General features: G+C 43.7%; 2 protein-coding genes across 4 annotated transcripts in view; both read right to left on the reverse strand.

Annotated features, from left to right (window-relative positions):
- Positions 1-7,536, reverse strand: part of slc9a5 (solute carrier family 9 member A5) — a 14,481-nt gene extending 6,945 nt beyond the window's left edge. Inside the window, exons 1-7 of the mRNA XM_060070887.1 lie at positions 7,004-7,536; positions 5,370-5,672; positions 4,144-4,307; positions 3,226-3,304; positions 2,501-2,678; positions 486-706; positions 65-267 (exon numbers count right to left, since the gene is read on the reverse strand). Coding sequence (XP_059926870.1) covers positions 65-267; positions 486-706; positions 2,501-2,678; positions 3,226-3,304; positions 4,144-4,307; positions 5,370-5,672; positions 7,004-7,331 — 1,476 coding nt within the window. The 5' untranslated portion in view covers positions 7,332-7,536. The remainder of the gene's footprint in view (positions 1-64; positions 268-485; positions 707-2,500; positions 2,679-3,225; positions 3,305-4,143; positions 4,308-5,369; positions 5,673-7,003) is intronic.
- Positions 7,537-8,382: 846 nt separating this feature from the next.
- Positions 8,383-23,082, reverse strand: part of fhod1 (formin homology 2 domain containing 1) — a 28,448-nt gene continuing 13,748 nt past the window's right edge. For 2 of the 3 annotated variants that reach the window (XM_060070956.1, XM_060070958.1), the window contains 13 exons: positions 22,011-22,076; positions 21,206-21,256; positions 20,189-20,361; positions 18,906-19,801; positions 18,157-18,312; positions 16,365-16,547; positions 13,238-13,357; positions 12,240-12,401; positions 11,720-11,910; positions 10,723-10,915; positions 9,446-9,593; positions 9,185-9,364; positions 8,383-8,906 (listed from right to left, as the gene is read on the reverse strand). In XM_060070956.1, the coding sequence (XP_059926939.1) occupies positions 8,833-8,906; positions 9,185-9,364; positions 9,446-9,593; positions 10,723-10,915; positions 11,720-11,910; positions 12,240-12,401; positions 13,238-13,357; positions 16,365-16,547; positions 18,157-18,312; positions 18,906-19,801; positions 20,189-20,361; positions 21,206-21,256; positions 22,011-22,076 (2,593 nt within the window). In that variant the 3' untranslated portion in view covers positions 8,383-8,832. The remainder of the gene's footprint in view (positions 8,907-9,184; positions 9,365-9,445; positions 9,594-10,722; positions 10,916-11,719; positions 11,911-12,239; positions 12,402-13,237; positions 13,358-16,364; positions 16,548-18,156; positions 18,313-18,905; positions 19,802-20,188; positions 20,362-21,205; positions 21,257-22,010; positions 22,077-23,082) is intronic. The other variant, XM_060070957.1, reaches the window with a different exon arrangement.

Here is a 23,082-nt window from a genome sequence, read left to right on the forward strand (position 1 = left end):
ATCCCAGGATGTACTGATCCTAAACTCTGACCGTCACTGGGATGTGGTGGGTGAGGTGTCCTACCTGGAACATTACGGTGAAGAATACCACTACGATGGTGGTCGCTACAAAGTAGTCTTTGGCCTTCACTTTCTCCCCGTCCAGCAGGACCACCAGGGCAAACGCTACGGCCCCCCGCAGACCCCCGTACGACATCACCACCTGGTCAATCCTATCCAATGGGACGAGCCGGAACCGGTTCAAAACCCAAGTCTGACCAATCACACCTTAGGAACAGAAGAAGTACAGCTTATCATACTTATACTAATAATACAATGTTTTATACTTCTAGTACTACTACTACTACTAACAATCACACCTTGATAACACCTTGTTACAGTAAAAACACAAATAACACCTATGCTTCAAGAATACTGCTACTATATAAATATATATATATATATATATATATATATACACGTATACGAAGGAGAGCAGGTCTGACCCATGGCTCTGAAGAGGAGGATGAAGACGAGGGTGCAGGCCACCAGACCCGTGTCCCAGGCCCACTTGGTCTTATCCATCGCTGAGATGCCGAGGAAGATGAAGATGATGGTCTCAGCGATGCTGGCCAGGGTCTTCATGGTGTACTTCACCGTAGTCCGAGACTTCTGGGAAATATTGGCCTCCACGTATTTATTAGCCCCAATCCCACAAAACGTCATCCTGCGAAGAGATATTGTTGCTGCTTATTTACTGAGAGAGATAGAGAGAGAGGGAGAGCGATAGAGATGAATGCCAGCAGGTAGACTTGTTAGGGATGGTACCCGGTCCCTTCTGGCAGGGCGTTGAATGCCCTAGCATCTATCCAGCCTGTTTGCGATTCCTTGGGGGTCGGAACCAACATGTAGTTCCTCTAACCACCTATAGGTAGTTCAAGTTAGAGACTAACTTATAACTAATCTAACCGACTCTAGTTGTTTAATGGTAGAAACTAGCATATAGTTCCTCTGATGGCCTTTAGGTGGTTCCCTGTAGTGACGACATGTAGTTCCTCTAACGGCCTTTAGGTGGTTCACGACGGAGGCTAGCATGAAGTTCAAGATTTTAATTTTATAATTTCGTCTTCCGCTGCTGGTAGCAAAAAATCTTCATGCCGCTGTCCGCATAAGGCTACACCGTCAGGGCAGTTGGATGTAGACCAATGAGTGACGTCTAAAATGCTACATCCATATTTATCCCAATCTATGTCCAGACCAAGCCCAGCCCTAGCAACAGTGTACCCTAGCAACAGCCTGGTGTGTGAAGTAAATTATGTAACCAGCCTTTCATCGACCAGGGAGATCTGGTAGAAAGGTCACAACCTTTATCTGGTCCTTTTAAACATGTTAGCACACCAGTAATCACATTCAAGTGTGTGTGTGTGTGTGTGTGTGTGTGTGTGTGTGTGTGTGTGTGTGTGTGTGTGTGTGTGTGTGTGTGTGTGTGTGTGTGTGTGTGTGTGTGTGTGTGTGCGCTTGCCTGTGTGTGTGTGCCCTGCAAGCAGTAAGCTAACAGAGAGAGTTCATAAAGTTAATTGGAAAAACAAAAAATAATAATAATATGCTTTTTGGGTTTTGAAGATTTAATCCTGTACTGTAGGACTATAGTACTGTGTCTCTGTACTGTAGGCTTATAGGACCACTGTAGTATTTAACTCTATGTCTAAAGGAATGTACTAAAGGACTGTGGGACTGTAGGACTGTATGTTAAGACAGTAAGACTGTACTGTAGGACTATAGGATTAAGAGAGCGTTTGCCTATCGAGCCCCCTTTTTATGGAATAGGCTGCCATCAGCGATCAGGGAAGCTGACTCTGTGGAGCTATTCAAAGGGAAGCTCAAAACGCACCTCTACAATCTTGCATTTGGAGTGTGAAAACAACTGATGCGAAGTGAAGACTACTCTGTTTGCTTGTGCTTTTCTTATTACATTATACATTCCCACTATGTACTTTTCCGTTCTAATTCACTATTCTGTCAGTTGTAGCGTGCTGCGGGTGCTGGACTGGATGCCTGGACTCTCCTCATGGATAACCGGCCAGAACCCCATCACCATTTTAAAATGATGTGCATGTATTTACCTGTATGTCAATTGTGGCACCCATTGCACTCCTGACCATCCCTGGAAGGGATCCCCTACACTGCGTTTCTTCTCAAGATTTCTTCCTTGCTGATTCAAGGGAGTTTTTTCTTGCCCGTGTGGGGGCATGGGTAAAGGGGGGTGTCACAAATATTTGGCCTGTTAAGCCCTTTGAGACTGTAATGGTGATTAAGGGCTATACAAATAAAATTGAATTGAATTGAATTGAATTGAATTAAGACTCTACTGTAGAACTAAAGGATTATATTTGACCATAGTGTATTACAGGCTGGAACACTAGGACGGTAGGACTGTACTGTAGGACTAAAGGATTATATTTCACCATGGTGTATTACAGGCGGGTACACTAGGACGGTAGGACTGTACTGTAGGACTTACGACAGGATGGCAGACAGGGAGCAGAGCTCTGCAGTCAGGTAGGCCAGGTAGACCAGCAGGAAGACGAAGAGCGGCTCGATGATGCGGACCTTCTTGGTGAACCTGGTGGTGAAGCTGAGGATCACAGCAAACACCAGGCCTACCAGAGTGCCTCCCAGACTCACCACCAGGAAGGAGACTGGAGGAGAGAAGCCATCTACCATCAGCATGTATATACATCATATATATCATGTATCTACCATCAGCATGTATATACATCATATATATCATGTATCTACATCAGCATGTATATACATCATATATATCGTGTTATCTACCATCAGCTTGTATATACATCATATGTATCATGTTATCTATCATCGGCATATATATACATCATATACATAATGTATCTACCATCAGAATGTATTACATCAAATATATCATGTTATCTACCATCAGCATGTATTACTTCATATCTATCATGTTAGCAACCATTAGATAGTATATTCATCAAATATATAATGTATCTACCATAAGCATGTATATACATCATATAAAGTATATCGTGATATCTAGCATCAGAGTTTATATAATATATATGTCTCACACAGGCACACACACACACACACGCGCGCACACGCACACACACACACAGACACACACACACACAAACACACACACACACACACACTATATATGTTATCTTTAATCTAATATCAGAATGTAAATCGCCACATACTCACCCAAACCTTTCATACATTCTGCTGTCCCCACGTTAGCCGGGCCCACCTCCACAAAAGACATGTACACCTTGTAGAGTACCTATGTGACAGACAGACACACACACATTTAGCAGATGCTTTTATCTTAAGCGACTTACAGCGCTTCAAACACACATTCACATGCCAACAGCGGAGTCAGCCATGCAAGGCTACAGCCAGCTCGTCTGAGGCAGTCAGGGTGAGGTGTCCTGCCCAGGGACAACTCCGTGGACACACACACACAAACACACACACACACACACACACACACACACACGCACACACACACACACACACACACACACACACACACACACACACACACACACACACACACACACACACACACACACACAGCGGACCTATTGGGTACTTATGGCTGATATACTTAGTTCCTAGCCTAGGAAACAGAACAATCTGCAAGCTTATGTAATCCTTGCACTGGCATAAGCCATTTGGCATCTTCATAAACAACCAAGAAGACTTACTGATGGCGTCCCTGGATGTCACGCCTTTCATTGCTCTGAGGAGGCATTTTTGTCTGCGCTTGTTGATTACGCACCTTGGAGATTGTAAACAACTGGTTTGTCGTTTCCAGGCTACCAAATGTTATGTCAAACGTTGTGGGGGCAGATAATAGCGCCCCCTGTGGTTTAAATATTCCCAAACTTTCATTCAGCTTATATAATAAAAGACACCTACTTTTAAAGAAATATAGAATACCTACACTTATTTCACTACATAAGTAAAACATGCCCGACTTTTTGATATGGTTTGGTGCAGATTCCTAAAAAGCTGTGGGAGTAGGATCCTCAAAATGAGGGAGCAAATAAAAGCACACTCATCAGATATGAGGATGTTAGGGTTTGGGGTAAGTGTTTGTGTTTGTGTGTGCGTTACCACGGTGACAGCATCGTTCAGCAGTGACTCTCCGAAGACGATGATGAAGAGCGTGTCGTTGACGTGGACCTCCTCGAACACAGCGATGACAGCCACCGGGTCCACGGCTGAGATCAACGCCCCAAACAACAGGAAGTCCATCAGCCCTGCGTCCACCTTCTCATCTGTATACACATGTATATAGAGAATATAATACCTGGATACACATACACAAACATATAATAAAATATCATCTGTATACACATGTACATAGAGCATATAATACCTGGATATACATACACAAACATATAATAAAATATATAGTCTAATATTGTATACACACATACATGTTTATATAATATAATATAATCTGTATACACATGTACAAATAACATAATATCATATTTATATACAGGTTACATCTGTTATATGGCGGCAGTATCTCTTAGAGCAGCTTGTCTGGCAAACAAATACATATAATCTGTCTTTCAGTCTTGCATGGCCGACACATTGATGTTGAAATGGGTGAATGTTGGGCAATAATTGTAAAACCCTATAAGTGACCAATTTTTCTGAAAGTGTTTCATAAAGGCAGTCCATTTACCATCGATTTAAATTATATGTACATATATTATTAAACAGACACATGTATTATACAGTATATAATATTATATACCAATACATATGAATATATATATATAAGATATCATATAATATTTACAGAATTTTATGTTGTTGATTTTACATCTTAATATACAAATGGGGGGCTAGGGTTAGGGTGACTGAAATAGGAACCCAGCAGCTCGACAAATTACAGGAAGAAAACAGTACAGAAGGGTTAGGGTGACTGTCAATTACTCTTAGATATGTAAACTAATAAGGTAACCACTTCCTGCAATCTTTTACATTAATAGTGCCTTTTAATATTATGGAACTTGTAATTTGTCTCCCTCTACTGGCTGAAAAGGGATCTCGTCACTGAAATTAATTTTTAATGCAGCCAGTAAAGGAAAAGGAAGGTCACGCGACATTGCTCGTCAATAAAAAAGCTTTTAAAATGCGATAATTAATCGCCTTGCTGGAACGGGAGTATTGACTGCATGATTGTATTTTTTGGTTTAAGATCTTTCGCATTACTACATGATTTGAGTTGATTCAACAGTAAGAAAGTCTCATTTGTTTCTGACCTTTCAGACTAAATGGAGAGCTGACCTACAACTCGGTACAGGAGGGTTATGGAGACTGACCAATGACCCCCAGCAGCTTGACCCCGTAGAGGCAGAAGGCGGTGCAGAAGGCGTTCCACAGCGTGCCCACCACCGCGTACAGGGTGATGGCCCCCAGGTTGTCGAAGAAGAGGCGGGACGGCATGAAGTAGCCTGCGTCCCCCACGATGGTGGGCAGGAGGAAGAGGAAGAAGAGTCCCGGCTCCAGCTGGTAGAGCTGCTTCTCATGGGCCAGGAGCACGACTCCCCCCAGGACCAGGCCCAGTAGGATTAGCATACAGCTCTCCGGGACCACCGTGGTGAAGCGCTGGGACAGGTGGAACACTGTGGACACACCCACAGACAGACAGACAGGTAGGCAAACGGACAGACAGGTTGACAGACAGACAGACAGACAGACAGACAGACAGACAGACAGACAGACAGGTAGGCAAACGGACAGACAGGTTGACAGACAGACAGACAGACAGACAGACAGACAGACAGACAGGTAGGCAAACGGACAGACAGGTTGACAGACAGACAGACAGACAGACAGACAGGTAGGCAAACGGACAGACAGGTTGACAGACAGACAGACAGACAGACAGACAGACAGACAGACAGACAGACAGACAGACAGACAGGTAGGCAAACGGACAGACAGGTTGACAGACAGACAGACAGACAGACAGACAGACAGACAGACAGACAGACAGACAGACAGACAGACAGACAGACAGACAGGTAGGCAAACGGACAGACAGGTTGACAGACAGACAGACAGACAGACAGACAGACAGACAGACAGACAGACAGACAGACAGACAAGACAGGTAGGCAAACGGACAGACAAACAGACAGACAAACAGACAGTTAGACAAACAGGTAGGCAAACGGACAGACAGGTAGAAAGACGGACAGACAGACAGGTAGACAGACAGGTAGGCAAACAAAATGACAGGGAGACAGATGGACAAACCGACAGGTAGACAGACAAACAGGTAGACAAACAGGTAGACAGAAAGACAGACAGGTAGAAAAGTAGACAGACAGACAGACAGGTAGGCAAACAGACAGACAGGTAGACAGACGGACAGACAGGGAGACACATAGAGATGTAGACAGACAGAAAGACGAGTAGACAGACAAAACAGGTAGACCGTCAAACAGGTAGACAAACAGACAGACAATTCGACAGATAGACAAAAAGTCCATCGGAGAGGTAAAAAGGGATTGACAGACAGGTAGTTAGATAGACAGAGACAGGTAGTTAGATAGACAGATGATGGTATATAGACAAATAAACAGACAAATGAGGAAGGGGTAGAAGGAGAAATAGTTATTTTTTAGAGGCATATTTCATGATATTGTATTGGTGGTAGGGGTAATATATTAGAGGTGTAACATTTACTAATAATATATTAGTAAATGCATTAAATCTGATATATAATATATATGTGATATAATACATATACATTTAATTACTACTAAATGGGGTATAAGATATAATAGACATTGGATATTACATTTCAGATACGGGACGGTCCGTTGAGCGAACTGAGAGACAGTTATAATAACAGTATGATTCTATGAATGTTCACATGTCTATAATGTGTAATATGTGTATGTGTATGCATATATATGTTTAATAGTTTATGTATGTCAGGACTCACGGATCTTGGCCAGGCTGGCGAGCAGCAGCCACACGGAGATGATGTAGGGGGTCTGAACATAACTCCACTCCCATTGCACGATCTTGAATCCTCCGCCGTGGTGGCTCCCCTCCTCCTCGGCCACCTCCGGCTGTACCTGCTTTACCTGCTCCCCGGTAGACCCCGGCGAAACCAGGCCCGGTGGCCCGTGGTCGCCCGACACCCCTAGACCAGCGAGTCCGGACTGAGACTCCGTCACGGAGAGCTCCGTAGCGGCGCCGGTCACTGGGAGCATAAGCAGCAGCAGCAGGCTGAGAACCAGCATCTTGCCCTGGTGTCTCAGAAACATTCGCACTTGCAACGGTCTCTAAAACATCCACACCGGCTAGCTTCTTTGATCCATTCACACCGGCTACGGTCTGTAAATCATCCACATCAGCTGCCTTTATAGGATGAGACACGGAGCTCCGCCCGCACCGGAGATATCAACACTCCGGCACACTGCTGGAGGAGAGAGTAGGAGAGAGGAGGGGGAGAGAGTAGGAGAGAGAGTAGGAGGTGGAGAGAGGAAGGGGCGAGAGTAGGTGGACGAGGGATGAGGAGGAGGAGCTCCCCGCGTGGCCAAGGGACAGGGGCATGGATTCACATTAGGTTTGTCTGGGCTTTTGGGGATGGGGTCTTCAAATAAGATGAGAAACGACCCGTTACAGGATCGCTCCTCTCCCTTAACATTGTGGCAAAAATGATTGGATGACTCACACCCGGGAGACGTTTTTTTGTAGAAATATAATTTTAAAACATTTGGATATTTATTTGGAAATCGGAATAACCAAACAATTGTATACATTTGTAGTATGATGAATAGATCGTTCAAGTTTAGATAGGGGTTATACTTTCTGAATTGTATATTGGTTATTGTAAATGTATTAATTATATATTTATATAATACATTCACTGTTAATTTGGTGACATCTTCCCCTAAACTCCCTCCCCAAATCTGTAGCCTATGCCTTGGTGTGGATGGGGTCCATAAAAGATGGGGGGGAATTATATACATAATAGCTGATATTAGTAATCTTATTAAGTATTACCTCCCTTGAGGGGTTCTCTCGTTGAATGAAATCGGCACAGCCAAGGAAGAAAATCACAGCCGTTTAGTCAAACAGCAATCTCAACAGTTCTACATACAGCGTTTATTAGCTAACAGTTCTAAGCGGCAACAGATAATGATTTGTTTGTTTGTTTCTCCTCCACGTTTGTACAAACACGAAGGTAATTAGTTGTATTATTTATAGCTTTCTGCATTAAGACTGGGAGTTGTGCTATGGAGGAGGTTATTTAATAATGGAATTATCTACATGGTGGAGGAGTTTCCAGAAAAAACCATCACACACAAAACACAGGGTTTTAATTTTTATTTATTTCAGTTTAATGAGACATTTTTTTTTATATACAATTTAAAAAATGAATACAAATTAAAATGTACACAAAGGACGTTATTAAGTGTCTGCACCAAACCATATTAAGTGTATAATATAACGTACACCAAGGATATCATATAGCATAGTATAGTATACTAGTACATGACATAGTTTATAGAATACCAATCCAACCCCCACTCCTTTGGGGACCATGGGGTGGTCTCCTTTAGGTCCTCCGTGTTCTCCTATGCTGTCCAGTCTTCTGTGTGAGTGTGGTGTAATGTGTGTAGTGTTGTGTAGGAACTTGCAATATCGTGTGTGTGTGTGTGTCGGTTTGTTTGTGTGTGTTGTGTTGTCTACTGTGTAGTGTATTGTATCAGAGTGGGTCTGTAGTCTAGTGTGTATTGGGTTGTGTGTAGGGTGCGTGTATCAGAGTGTATCGGGAGTGAGGCCGAGAGCTTGGACGACATCCACACTCAGTCCAGTCTTCAGAGTCCTCCTCACTACACACACACACACACACACACACACACACACACACACACACACACACACACACACACACACACACACACACACACACACACACACACACACACACACACACACACACACACACACAATTTAGTAATAAAACCATAGTACTCCTCATCATGTGACCAATAGCAACAAGATAAGACATCACATGACCATCATGACCTGTGACATCATAAGGTAACGACCACGGACATCATTATCGCCGGGTCAGAGTCAGCCAATGAGAGAAGAGCAGGGGACTCACATGACTTCCTGTTGAGGCGGGAGCGTTTGCGTGTCTTGGGGCTGGCCGGGCGCTCAGAGGGCTTCTGGGTAACGGACTTCACGAGCTGATCCATGATCTCATCCGTGGCGTCGTCTTGACCACCGGTGATGATGTCATCCTTGGATACCGGAGACTGGGATGGACTCGCTCTGCCTTGACCTGCAACAAGAAATAACCTCGTTAGGTGTAAATCAATGTGTATGTGTACATGCGTAAGTGTGTGTGTGTGTCTGTGTTTACGTGTTCCTCTTGAGCGTCTCAGAGTCTGGGGGTGGGAGGTCATCAGGAGGTTAGTCATGTGATCATGCTCCTTCTCCCCCTGCTCCTGCCCCACCACCTTGTCCTCGTTGGCCTCCTGGGAAGGCACCGCCCCCGAGAACTTCTCAGTCTAGACACAGAGAGAGACACAGTCAGAGACAGAGTCAGAGAGAGAGACACAGTCAGAGAGAGAGAGAGACACAGTCAGACAGACAGACAGACAGACAGACAGAGAGAGAGACAGAGAGAGAGACAGTTAGAGACAGACACAGTCAGAGAGAGATCAACAAGATAATAAACATCTCAGATATAAACAAACCGACATGTCCGGTAGGAGAAACGCGCGCACGCGCACACACACACACACACACACACACACACACACACACACACACACACACACACACACACACACACACACACACACACACAGTTATGTAGACATATATGTGAGACGGGTGTGCTAAGCTCTCCTGGCGTCTTCTCATCATATTTTGGTCTCCAGATTGTATCTTTATATCTTTGTGTTTAACCCCAAACACTTGGTAATTACACTGTAATATATAAGGTTAGGTAAAGTATAATAGTGGTAATACTTTAACATATAGGTTGACTACTACTAGTAGTATTAGTATACTAGTCGTTGCTGCTATTTAAAGGTTAACTAGTAGCAGTAGTATAGTCATTATAGTAGTATAATTAGATATTTACTACTCCTAGTAGCAGTATATTAGTAGTTATACTATAATACAAAAGGTGAATTACTACTAGTATAGTAGTAAATTAGCAGTTATACTGTACTATATAAAGGTTAACAATTACTTGTAATAGCATGGCAGTAGTTTGAATGTAATGTAACTCTGCTAGTAGTAGTTAAACTATACATTCATAAAGCACTACTAATACTGCAATATAAAGGTTAACTTGTGCCGTTTAGTATTAAGCTGTAGTTACAATGTAATATTAAGGGTACACTACGGTTTTCCCATCCCTGAACATAAGAAGAGATGCTACCGTCATCGCATGGATCCAAACGCTAAATATGTTATTCAATATATTTATCACACTGGTTGTTGAAAACTCAATTCAGATCAAGGTCAATTACGTCCTTCAGGACTTGTTTCTGAGGAGGTTTCGTCTAACTGGTAGAGCGGGTCATATTGTCAGGGGTGTGTTTTAACCACTGCTAGTAGTAAAGTAGTACAGCGGTAGTTATTCGGTTCAGGGTCAGGGTTAGGACTGTACTATGGTGAGTGTACCTCTGTGATCATCATCCCCCTGGTCTTGGTGCGCTCCCGGTGGGCCGCTCTCTTGTGTCTTTGGGTGAGCAGGCGTTCCCTCGTGGTCCGGTACTCCAGGCTGAACTCACTCAGGACCCCACAGAACCGGGTGACGGCCACATCACGCACACCGTGAGACGGCTGGCCCAGGAACAACAAGAAAGAGTGGAACCTGCAACAAAAAGTCACTAAGTCTGAGTGAGAGTGTGTGTGAGAGTGAGTCTGTGAGAGTTTGAGTGTGTGTGAGAGGTCGAGTGTGTGTGAGAGTTCGAGTGTGTGAGAGTGAGTCTGTGAGAGTTCGAGTGTGTGTGAGAGTTCGAGTGTGAGAGTTTGAGTGTGTGTGAGAGTTCGAGTGTGAGAGTTTGAGTGTGTGTGAGAGTTTGAGGGTGTGTGAGAGGTCGAGTTTGAGTGTGTGTGAGAGTTTGAGGGTGTGTGAGAGGTCGAGTGTGAGAGTTTGAGTCTGTGTGAGAGGTCGAGTGTGAGAGTTTGAGTCTGTGTGAGAGGTCGAGTGTGAGAGTTTGAGTCTGTGTGAGAGTTTGAGTTTGAGAGTTTGAGTGTGTGTCAAGAGTTCGAGTTTGTGTGAGACTTCGAGTGTGTGTGAGAGCTTGAGTGTGTGTGAGAGTAAGAGTGTGAGAGTTTGAGCGTGAGAGGTCGAGTGTGTGTGAGAGTGAGAGTTTGAGAGTGAGAGTGTGTGTGAGAGTTCGAGTGTGTGTGAGAGTTCGAGTGTGTGTGCGAGTTCGAGTGTGTGTGAGAGTTCGAGTGTGTGTGCGAGTTCGAGTGTGTTGGAGAGTTCGAGTGTGTGAGAGTTTGAGTGTGTGAGAGAGTTTGAGTGTGTGAGAGAGTTCAAGTGTCTGAGAGATTGAGAGAGTGAGAGAGTGAGTGAGTGAGTGAGTGAGTGAGTGAGTGAGTGAGTGAGTGAGTGAGTGAGTGAGTGAGTGAGTGAGTGAGTGAGTGAGTGAGTGAGTGACTAGTTGACCTGTTGATGACCCTCCTGTGCACTACTTTGAGGATCCCGATCCTGTGGCTGCAGTCCTTTAGGAAGACGCTCATCTTGTTCCTGAGGACAGCTTTGGTCTCGTGTTTGGAGACAAGCTTCAGGTTCTCCTCGGATGCCTTGCACTTCCTCTCCAGTACCACTAAGCTGTCTGCCAGCTGCTCAAAGTCCACCTGCGGGAGGCCACATCAGGGGAGGAGAGTGGAAACAAAGGAGTCAGGAGACATGGTGGACAGGAGACATGGCATTCTTCCTGATTGTCTTTTGAATACATTTGGTATCAAAGGCTTGGTGCATCTCTGCTTTGATCAAATAGAAAGTGAAGGCATCTCAGAGTACACATCAGAGGAATAGGCATAGGTATGGAGGGTTAGGGTTAGGTACTAGTTTAGGGTTAAAGGTTACCTTAGCATACCTGGTGATGGCTGGGATCTCAGACTACACATCAGAGGACTAGGCGTAGGTGTGGAGGGTTAGGTACTAGGTAAGGGTTTAAGATTACCTTAGCAGACCTGGTGATGGCTGGTATCTCAGAGTACACGTCAGTGGACTCCGGGTAGGTATCCAGTATCTGGCAGCAGACATGGTGCAGCAGAGTCTGCCTCTGAACCGTGTCCTTCACCTCAGACACCTTCTCCAGGTAGGACAGCTCGAACCCTGGAGCCTGAACACACACACACACACACACACACACACACACACACACACACACACACACACACACACACACACACACACACACACACACACACACACACACACACACACACACACACACACACACACACGATCAGAGATTTGATCTGTGTCTTTAGACAACAAGCGACTGAACCTGACCTCCAGAGGGGGGGGGGGGGGGGGAGAGAGGACAGAGGGAGGAGAGATGAGAGGAGGAGTTAGGAGAAGAGAGAGGAGAAACAAGAGAAGGCGAAATGAGAAGAGGATAGGAAGAGTTGCGAGGGGAGAGAGAGGAGGCATGGAAGGAAGAGACATCATAGGGGTGAGGAGGAGAGACAGGAGAATGAGAGGAGGAGAGGAGACATAAGAAAAGGAGTTAGGAGTAGAATGCACCTGAGGAGGAGTTAGGAGGAGAGGGACGAGGTTAGAGAGGAGACTTAGGAGGAGTTAGGAGAGAAAATTTGGTGCACTTGAAATCACCCGTGCTTGTATGTTTTTAATCTGGCTGTGTTAGGAATAACCAGCAAAACAAGTCTGATTAGTTATTGTGGGACGTCGCATTTTAAAAAAATATATACGGGTGTATTTGCATGTGAAATTTCCCACGCTTTCTGTGTATTTGAAAGCGACAGTTCATGTCCTTTGTGTGCATTTGCAAAAAAGCTAATGCGTTTGTGTGCGCGTGTGTTACAGTGTGTGTGTGCGCGTGTGTTAGTGTGTGTGTGTTACAGTGTGTGTGTGTGTGTGTGTGTGTGTGTGTGTGTGTGTGTGTGTGTGTGTGTGTGTGTGTGTGTGTGTGTGTGTGTGTGTGTGTGTGTGTACGTTTGAGCTGTTGAGGAAGTTTCCTATGGCCAGCAGGGCAGCCAGGATCCTCCTGAAGGTCTCGTTCTTGCTGAGCTGATCCATGCCAAGCTTCAGGTCGAACAACGGCTCCGCGATGTCCTGCAGAGGAGCAGAAGAGGGCCGCTCTAGTCTTTAGGGTGTCTACACCAGTGTTGGTCAAGTTACTTGGAAAAAGTAATTAGTTACTGATTACTTATCCAAGAGAGTAGTCCAGTTACTTTACTGATTACTTATTTTCAAAAGTAATTAGTTACTTTACTAATTACTTTACTTAGTTACTTTTCAAAAACACACTAGCTATACACAACCTGAATACGCTTTTTTAAAACTTGTTTTTGTTAGTCTCAATCTTTTTAACTATGCACATTGCAAAAAAAAAAAAAAAAAAAATGCAACTGTCTCATTTAAAGAAAATCGTTTTGGTGTGTATACACACCTTCATAGATGTAAATAAAATACACTCATAAAATAATTAAAACCAAAGTCTCTATTAACATTTACATCTTTTAACAGTTGCAGTGCAGAGAGGAGTAATGCGTTTACCAAAACAGAAAATGCTGTTGCATGCCACATTTAGGCTGTTCTAATGTCAAATAAGAGTATGTGTTTGAACTGTGTGTGTGTGGAAGGATGTGGTTCAGAGATAAATACATAGATATTATATATAGTTATATGCTACACGTGAACTCCCTAAGATGGCGCAATTTGATTGGTTCGCTATCTCGGGATATTGGGAAATATCCCATGATTGACATCTCAAACTCTATATTGTTTTCATTGCAAAATGTCAGCTGATAACAACAAATAAACCTTCGGTCTCGTCGGCTATTCCCCACTATTCACTTCGCCTTTGGCGAATAACTGTTGACTAATAGCCTAGATAGATAAATAGCCTAGTCAAGTCTTTATTAATACCAAACTACACGTCGTGAATTCATTTAGGACGGTGATTCGGCTCACACAGTATAGCCTACAAGACCACACAGAACAAGGGAGACAAAAAGTCTGACTGGACATACACAAAATACATCACATTAAAACTAGACGCATGCGTTGATAGATAGACGGATAGAGAGTATTCAATATGTTTTATTATTTGTCTTGCGGAGCCAGCGAATCCTGTGCACGCATGCAAATTAACCATGTGCGCCTAACACAAGAAAGAGTCTTGCACACACGTGACGTGTCTGTTGTTTACTTCTGGACGTCGCGCTATATGTCACGAGACAGTCTCACAAAGCGGCAAAATCCCAAATTATTTTACTGTCTATGGCAAAAATAAATCACGGTTTAGTAACGCAGTAACGCAGGCTGCTTGCAGGAAAGTAAAAGTAATCGAATTACTATTTTTGCAATTGTAATCCCTTACTTTACTCGTTATTTGAAAAAAAGTAATTGGATTACAGTAACGCCTTACTTCTAACGCGATACTGCCTATCACTGGTCTACACAGACATAGATATAAATTAATATAGATGGAAGTCAACTACAGTAGTCAATTAACTACTACTAAAGAAAAATAACAGAGGTTTAGTTAGTCAACTTTATTGCCGCCACATCATTTATGTTTTGAATGTAAAGTGAGTTTAATTGGCTACATTTACATTTCACAATGTTAAATATGTGTTTAAGGCTACATTCAAATTTTAAATATTTGAAATGTGCTAGATTTACCTTTTTAAATGTGTGATTTACATTTACATTTCATATTTTTTAAGAGTGTTCTAGGCAACTTCTACATATTAAAAAGTGCTACAGGCCACATTTATATCTTTAAATGGGTCATCGGCTTCATTTGAAATATTGAGGCATGGAAGGCAAGATAAATAATGCTGATCTTAAATTCAAACTACCTGTGATCAAATACGATGTGTCTTGTTTAACATTCTACAAGTAAATGCTATAAGGAACAAGATATTGTAAAAAGTGGAGTGGGTTAAATAAAGAAGAGGGACTTTGAAATAAATTATAACCAGCCAACAGTAAAGCAGCTCTGACCACAACAATGTGTCGAGCAAACATTTTAATATCGCAAAAATCTTTTTAAGCCTGAGGGAGTTGAAAAAGTTGCTATACAAATAAAAGGTTAATGAGTCTCAATGGTAAGAGATTCAGCGATTCAAGGCCAATAAAGGAGGATGTTCATCACATTACTATGCAGACAGGCCCCTGCCAGAACTCCAAGGGCACACAGCTATAAAATATTGGTCGTGCCAAACTCTTCATTTCCATTGTCCAGTGTGCTCTCCGTCACCAAGCATTTGGTAAGACTCACCAAAAACGTGTAGACTAATAAATCAACATCCAACAGCATGTACACTAACGCACTAACTATCCACAAACGTGTAGACCAACACACTTAGTATCAAAACAAATGTGTAGACTCACCCATTAACAATAACATCCAACGTGTAGAGTAACCCCTAAACTACCCAACAACATGTAGACTAACCCACTAACATCCAACAACATATAGACCCTTGGTTCTCAAAGTGCGGCCCGCAGGCCAATGGCAGCCCGCAGAAACATTCCTGGCGGCCCGCAATGACATACGGATGTAAGTAAAAGTTTGATTATTATTATATCAATATTAATTTAAACAAAAATAAATAAATATAAAGAGAATTGTCGACTCTCTTTAGCTTTCAATTAAATCCTGTTACATTTGTTAGTTTTAATCCGACTGTACATTACTTTGAAAGGATGAACCTCAGTTTTGTGATTTAGACCTCTCTTGACCTCACTCCCAGAGGTCCACGGTGCAATGTTTTTTTTCATTACTGGGATGCTGACGGCGTTTCCCGCCTGATTTTTTTTCCTTTGGCGGCCCTCAGACAAATTTTGGGTTCCTAAATTGGCCCACAGCTGTCAAAACTTTGAGAACCCCTGATATAGACTAACCCTCTTACTATCCAACAGAATGTAGACTAACCAATCAACATCCAACATGTAGACCAACAATATAACATCCAACACTGTGTTGAATAAAACAGGCATTAAATAAAGAAATAGGCCTGTCTCAAATACAAGGCGCGGTCATAAGATCAAAGCAGATAGTTTTAGGGTATTTATATGACATGTATATATGATATATATAGATGTATACCTTCTCTGTCGCTTCATAGTTGAGTTTGAAGGACCAGAGCTGTAGCCGCGGGGCCAGAGCATTGATGGAAGCTAGCGTTAGCAGGAACTGTTCAGCGCTGCCTAGCGGGACGTCTGGATTGGCCAACTGGGCTTCCTGGATCCTCACCTTCTCCTCTTCGGTGGGAATCATTGTCAGGATCTTCTGCACAGCGACAGAAAAGAAAATCGATGAGATCGACAGACTCCTTACTGCTAGTAACTATTACAGTGCTAACCTCTGGTACTAACCAACCGCTAATAGCTAGCACAGTGATATCCGCTGGTATTCACCTCACTGCTAGTAGCAGGCAGAACGTTACTGTAACTAGCACACTGCTAACATCTGTTACTGACCTCATCGCTAGCAAACTGTCCCTTTAGTACTAACCTCACTGCTAGTAGCTAGCACAGTAGTAACCTCTGCTATTAACCTCACCACTAGTAGTAGGTAGAACATTATTGTAACTAGCACACTGCCAACATACTGACCTCATTGCTAGTAGCTAGCAAATTGTTGTCCTTTAGTGCTCACCTCACCGCTAGTAGCTAGCACAGTGCTAACCTCTGATACTCACCTCACTGCTAGAAGCTAGCAGAACATTACTGTAGCTAGCACATGGCTTACCTCTATTACTAACATCACGGCTAGTAGCTAGCATCCTGCAAACACAGATTAGCTTGCAAACTGCTAACCGCTTATAACTAGCAAAATGCTACTAACCTCGCCGCTAGTAGTGAGAGAAAGTGCAGGTTGCCAGAATTCAGCAAAAAAAAAAGAAGTAAATTACATGTTCCCTGTGACATTTAAGTAAGAAGCCATAATTTCCCATAATAAGGCAGCAGAACAATAACTCATCTCTAAAGTCAGGCTTTAATATGGCTGTATGAAACCCTTGTTGAAGGATTCGAGTTTGGCTAAAGAGAATAACTACAGACTAACCCCAACACTGACCATAATGTGTACTGAAGTCCTCAGAAGCAGGCTGACGACACACAACATAGGGACATTTGTAACGCCTCAACTCAGAGGACCCGTTTAAACAATACTTATTTTTACCTGGCTTTCAACCAACACTTTATCAATGCTGCCTCAGTTACACAAATCCGTTTCATTCTTTTAAATCCTATTTGCATCTCTGTTGATTATGTAAGGGATAATCACCGGGCGGCAGGGCAATATACAGTTCGATATGGGCCTATCAGACTGTTTATTGCCCTGCCTTGGGGTGATTATCCCGTTATACTACTTCTTGCTTGCCAACATAATAAAACAATTCAAACACTTTAATAATTATGCTTTTTCTTATTCGTATTGCATGCTTATTAAATGTATACTGTTTGAGTTCATCTACCTCAAAAAGTAGTCCCCTTTAATTACGATCGATCAAACATGCATTTGTACTACAGCTGCAGGTGTCCGGGTCAGTTGTCAGTCTATCCTTCTGGTGGCTCTTTCACTCAGTGAAAACCTTGATAGCGAAGGCTGTTGTTTGATTCAAGGGCCCCGTCTTCAATTGTACAGGTACTGGGCCTTGTCTTTTGTTTGCACTTGCACATCTATGCATTGCACTGCCGGTATAATCTTCTGCTACTTTTTATATTTGGGGTACTTGGGTAGTTAGTTTGTACTTTGTGAATGAATCCACAGAATCTACAAACTGACGAATCACTTGCGAAGAGTCCAGACAGTAATGGAGAAAAGCATATAAGGAACATGGTAATGCTCTTAAGGTGAAGCAGTTTAATCCTAGGCTGATGCCGCCAGTTCGTACCTCTATTCCCTCCTTACTGATGGCAAATTCATCAAAGGCCAGGATGGCAGCCTTGATGATGTGAACGGCAGGGAGCACCTTCATCCCAATGTTCAGGGCGTTGCTCCTCTTTGGGTCGAGGACCAGAATCTCAGACTTCTTCACCTCCACTCCCTTCTGAAGTGGTTCATAGAGGAGTGAATGAAGAGAGAAGCAGCAACACATACTACAGGAACATTCCAACAATAACGAAGAAACATCCATGAAGAACTACACAAATCCACATAACTAGAAACATGTACAATCATTCGAAACATTTATCAATAAGTAGAAACATCCAACAATTATTCGAAACCTCCAAGAAGAACTAGAAACATCCACAATAACCAGAAACATCCAACAATAACTAGGGATAAAGCCAACAATAACTACAGAGAAACACCCAACAATAAGTACAAAACATCCAACACTTGCTAGAGAAACCTCCAAGAATAACTAGAAAAATCCAACAATAACTACAAACATTAACTAGAGAGAAACGACCAGCAATAGCAAGAAACATTTACTAGTGAGAAACATCCAACATAACTAGAAAAAGACATCGCACAATACATTCACCAATAACTACAAACATCCTACAGTAACTACAAACATCCTACAGTAACTGGAGACATTAACGAACAAGATACATCCCACAATAACTAGAAACATCCACCACTAACAAACTCAAAGAGTAAACAACCAAGAGTAAACTAAAAGTGGTCAGTTACCTTGGCGACGGTCAGCTCCTTCGCCTTGGATTCAAACAGGTGCTCTAGTTTGGCCGAGTCCACCACTACCTTGTCCAGGGACGCCCAGACTGTCCCACGGCCAAATTTACACTTCAGTCCGCGGTCGAGTCCTTCGGCCTGTTTTAGCTCCTTCCAGAACAGCTTCACCGTCTTCCTCTTCATCACAGCAGAAACACCGCCCTGCCGAGGAGGAGGGGGGCCTCCCAGACCGGGGGGTGGAGGAGGAGGAGGGGGAGGTGGGGGTGGGCCTCCCAGACCAGGTAGAGGAGGAGGAGGTGGGGGTGGAGGAGGTGGGCCTCCGAGACCAGGTAGAGGAGGAGGTGGGGGTGGGCCTCCTCCACCAGGAAGTGGAGGAGGTGGAGGAGGACCCCCGAGGTTCCCTGCCTTGTGGGAGTCGAAGGTGTCCATGTCCAAGACGTCATGGTCCTCGTCCTCAAGGAGGTCCGAGAAGTCCATGTCTTTGATGCGGAGGTCTGCCGGCCGGGGCCGCAGTTCACCGGCGTCCATTGGGGAGGGAGAGGTGGGCCCTGGGGCAATGATGAGGGGGGGGCCCTCAGCGCTGATGCTGCGCTGGGGACGGAGTCTGGACAGAACCTCCTTCGTGGAGCCCTTCAAGCCCTCTAGTTCTGCCCACTTGGAGGAGGAGGTGTCGCTGGGGGAGGGGGTCGTGGTCTCTAGGATGGACAGACGCTGGGGCAGCCGTCCGATAGGTTTGGCAGCCTTCTCCTCCCCAGAGACCTGCTCTTTCGTGGAGAACAGAGCCTTCTGCTGCTCCACGACACTACCCTGGAGGACAGGCCGGTGGGCGCGGACCTCGGCCTCCTCTGTCACAGGGGAGAAAGCACCTCCCTCAAACTGATTGTCTTTACACAGAGCTGGAACACACACACACACACACACACAAATGAGATACAACATTAAATATAGACTGTAAAGTGTTTTTAGGTGAGTGAGGTTAAGATAAGGCAATGTCAAGGAAAGAAAGGGTAAAGATAAGGGAAACATAAGGTAATGTAAGATTGGTTAACGGTAAGGTAAATAGTATGTTAAGGTAAGGATAAGGTAATGGTAAGGGGAGGATAAAGTCATGGTAAGGCAAAGATCTGTTAATGGTATCTGAAATCTGAAATGGCAAAGTTTGGTAATGTACAGATAAGGTCAGACTGGTCCCGATAGGGGCGGTGTTTGCACTAGGAGTATGTAGTACTAGTGTAGTATTTAGAACTTTATAAACATCATTTAGCATTTAGATGAGAGTTCACCTTTGACCTCAGCGGGCGATGGGGGCGTGGCTACCACCTCAACAGGCGATGGGGGAGTGGTTATGACCTCGGCAGGCGGTGGGGGCGTGGCTACAGCAGGCACAGGGGTCGCTTCATGCATGGAGCATCGCTTTTTCCACTGAGCTGCAGCCAGGCTAAGCACCACGGAGGGGCTGGTGGATCACACACATCACACACACATCACACACACATCACACCACAGACATCACATCATTTACATTTAGGGTATTTAGCAGGCGCTTTTATCCAAAGAGACTTACAACGGTTCATACACCGACGGCGGTGTCACCCATTGCAAGGCGACAGCCGTCTCGTTGGGAGCAGTTAGGGTTAGGTGCCTTGCTCAGGGACACCGCGACACTCATCTAGGAGGAGCCGGGGATCGAACGAGCAACCTTCCGGTTCCAAGTCAACCCGCTCTACCTCCTGAGCTAAGCCAACCCCACATCGTAGACATCACACACAGTTAGATCATACACATCACCCAACTTTAGATCATACATATCAAACGCTCATGCAAATTATACCAAGTAGTAACACCAAACCAAACCCTGATCAAACAAAAACCACACCAGCACCTTAACCAAGGACGCACACACACACACACACACACACACACACACACACACACACACACACACACACACACACACACACACACACACACACACACACACACACACACACACACACACACACAGATTGTTATGACCTTAATTATTATATTATAATGATATTATTATATATATACATTATTATATTCAATTATTATTAAAGAATTGCATTACTTTTAGTAATACTGTGTAATGTAGTATTATTTTATTATTTATATCTATTTATTTATGATGTTATTATTTTAACATATCATATTATTATGTTATTGCGATTCTGATGGATCAAAGTTCAAGAAGCAATCATCACAACCAAACCGCTGCAGAACCCCACCAAGCCAGCTCCACCACCAGACGCAGTCGGCTTAGGAACCCGAGTACTTACTCAAACCTCCTCAGGACGGGCTTGTCCAGATTCATACAAACCTCCTGGACACTACAAACATCGTCGATATTATCAGCATTATTGTGGTGCACATGCACACATTAGTTATGTATGTATAGGAGTATGAATAACCTGATATGGTCCAACTGATTGTCATATTAGCATACTGTTCATATTTCATGCATATATTAACATACGATGAGACATATCAAATATGTCATGACATATATGTATGTTATTAAATTACTGTTAAAATAACTATTCAAATACTGATTACCATGTTTACATGGCCACCAAGGTAATCAGAGTCCTCAACGACACTTTTCAATATGTTCAGAACAATCTTCTCCTCTTTGGCCCGTCATTGAGCAGCATGTTGTCATAGGTCTAGATTGTGTATAGCATGTCCAGTGCTCTTGTTTTATCAGGAGGCTGTGATGAGGATCTCTGACATCTATGACAGAACATGATGTAGTTCTATAGGTATTTTACTGGCCTGGAGTGGTTTATATGTTATCAAATCGACTAAATGTCAGCTGCAGTCAAATCATCACAATTCCCCACTCGTCACTTCGTTCTTTATGATTACGAACAAGCAAACATGTCAATCAACGCCTCCCATTCAATGACAAAATTGAATAATCCATATTAGACAGTATTTTTTTATATTTCACTTCACTTCAGCTGCCAAATAAGGATTTTTGGCCGCAATAATCCGAAAAAAAACAGTTCGGACTGAAGTCTGAATATCCTGCAGGTGATTTATGAATATACTGATTATTATATTGATGAATATTTGACTCACTTAAGGCGCCGGTTTTCTGACGAGTCTTCAGGGCTGGACCGAGGTGACAGTTCCGGACCAGACACACTACACACACACACACACACACACAAAAAGTGTTACGGTCAAAGACTACAGCCTAGCTATGGGTCATTGGGGAATAATTTGATATGCAGCAAGATACAAAATTCAATAATTATATCAAGAAAGCACGTCTAACCCCTACCTGCTCCTTAATGACCTCTCTCTGTTTTCACTGTCCAACCCCTACCTGTGCCTAATAATGACCCATCTCTGTATTTACTGTCTAAACCTACTGTACCCCCTCGCTAAACTCTACTTCCTCCATAACGACCTGTCTCTGCACTGTCTAACCCCTACATGCTCCTTAATGACCTGTTTCTGTACTGTATAACCCCGACCTCCTCCTTAATGTCCTGTCTCAGTACTGTCTAACCCCTGCATGCTCCATAATGACCTGTCTCTGTACTGTCTAACCGCTACCTGCTCCTTAATGACCCGTCTCTGTACTGTCTAACCCAACCTCCTCCTTTAATGACCTGTCTCAGTACTCTCTAACCCTGACCACCTCCTTAATGACCTGTCTCAGTACTCTCTAACCCTGACCACCTCCTTAATGACCTGTCTCAGTACTCTCTAACCCCTACCTGCTCCTTAATAAGCTGTCTCAGTACTCTCTAAACGCTACACGTTCCTTAATGACCTGTCTCTGTACTGTCTAACCCCGACCTCCTCCTTAATGACCTGTCTCAGTACTCTCTAACCACTACATGCTCCCTAGCTAGCTAGTCATTCGCTGTGTGTGGAACAGATGTCCACTAGAGTTAAGCTAGATGTCAGCTAGATGTTAGCTAGTTGTTAACCAGTCGTTAGCAAGATGTCCGCCAGGGTTTAGCCAGGTGTTAACTTTGGACCAGAAGTCGTCTAGATGTTAGCAAGGCGATAGGTAGCAGTTAGCCAGCATTTGGCTAGCACTTAGCAAAAGATGTCCGCCAGGTCCTTTGCCATCAGAATGTAGATGTTAATCTACAGTCTGATTTGTGAGACGACAGTTCTGCAAGCTGTCAGCTAG

Source organism: Gadus macrocephalus, chromosome 14, assembly GCF_031168955.1.
Source record: "Gadus macrocephalus chromosome 14, ASM3116895v1".
Taxonomy (NCBI): Eukaryota; Metazoa; Chordata; class Actinopteri; order Gadiformes; family Gadidae; genus Gadus; species Gadus macrocephalus.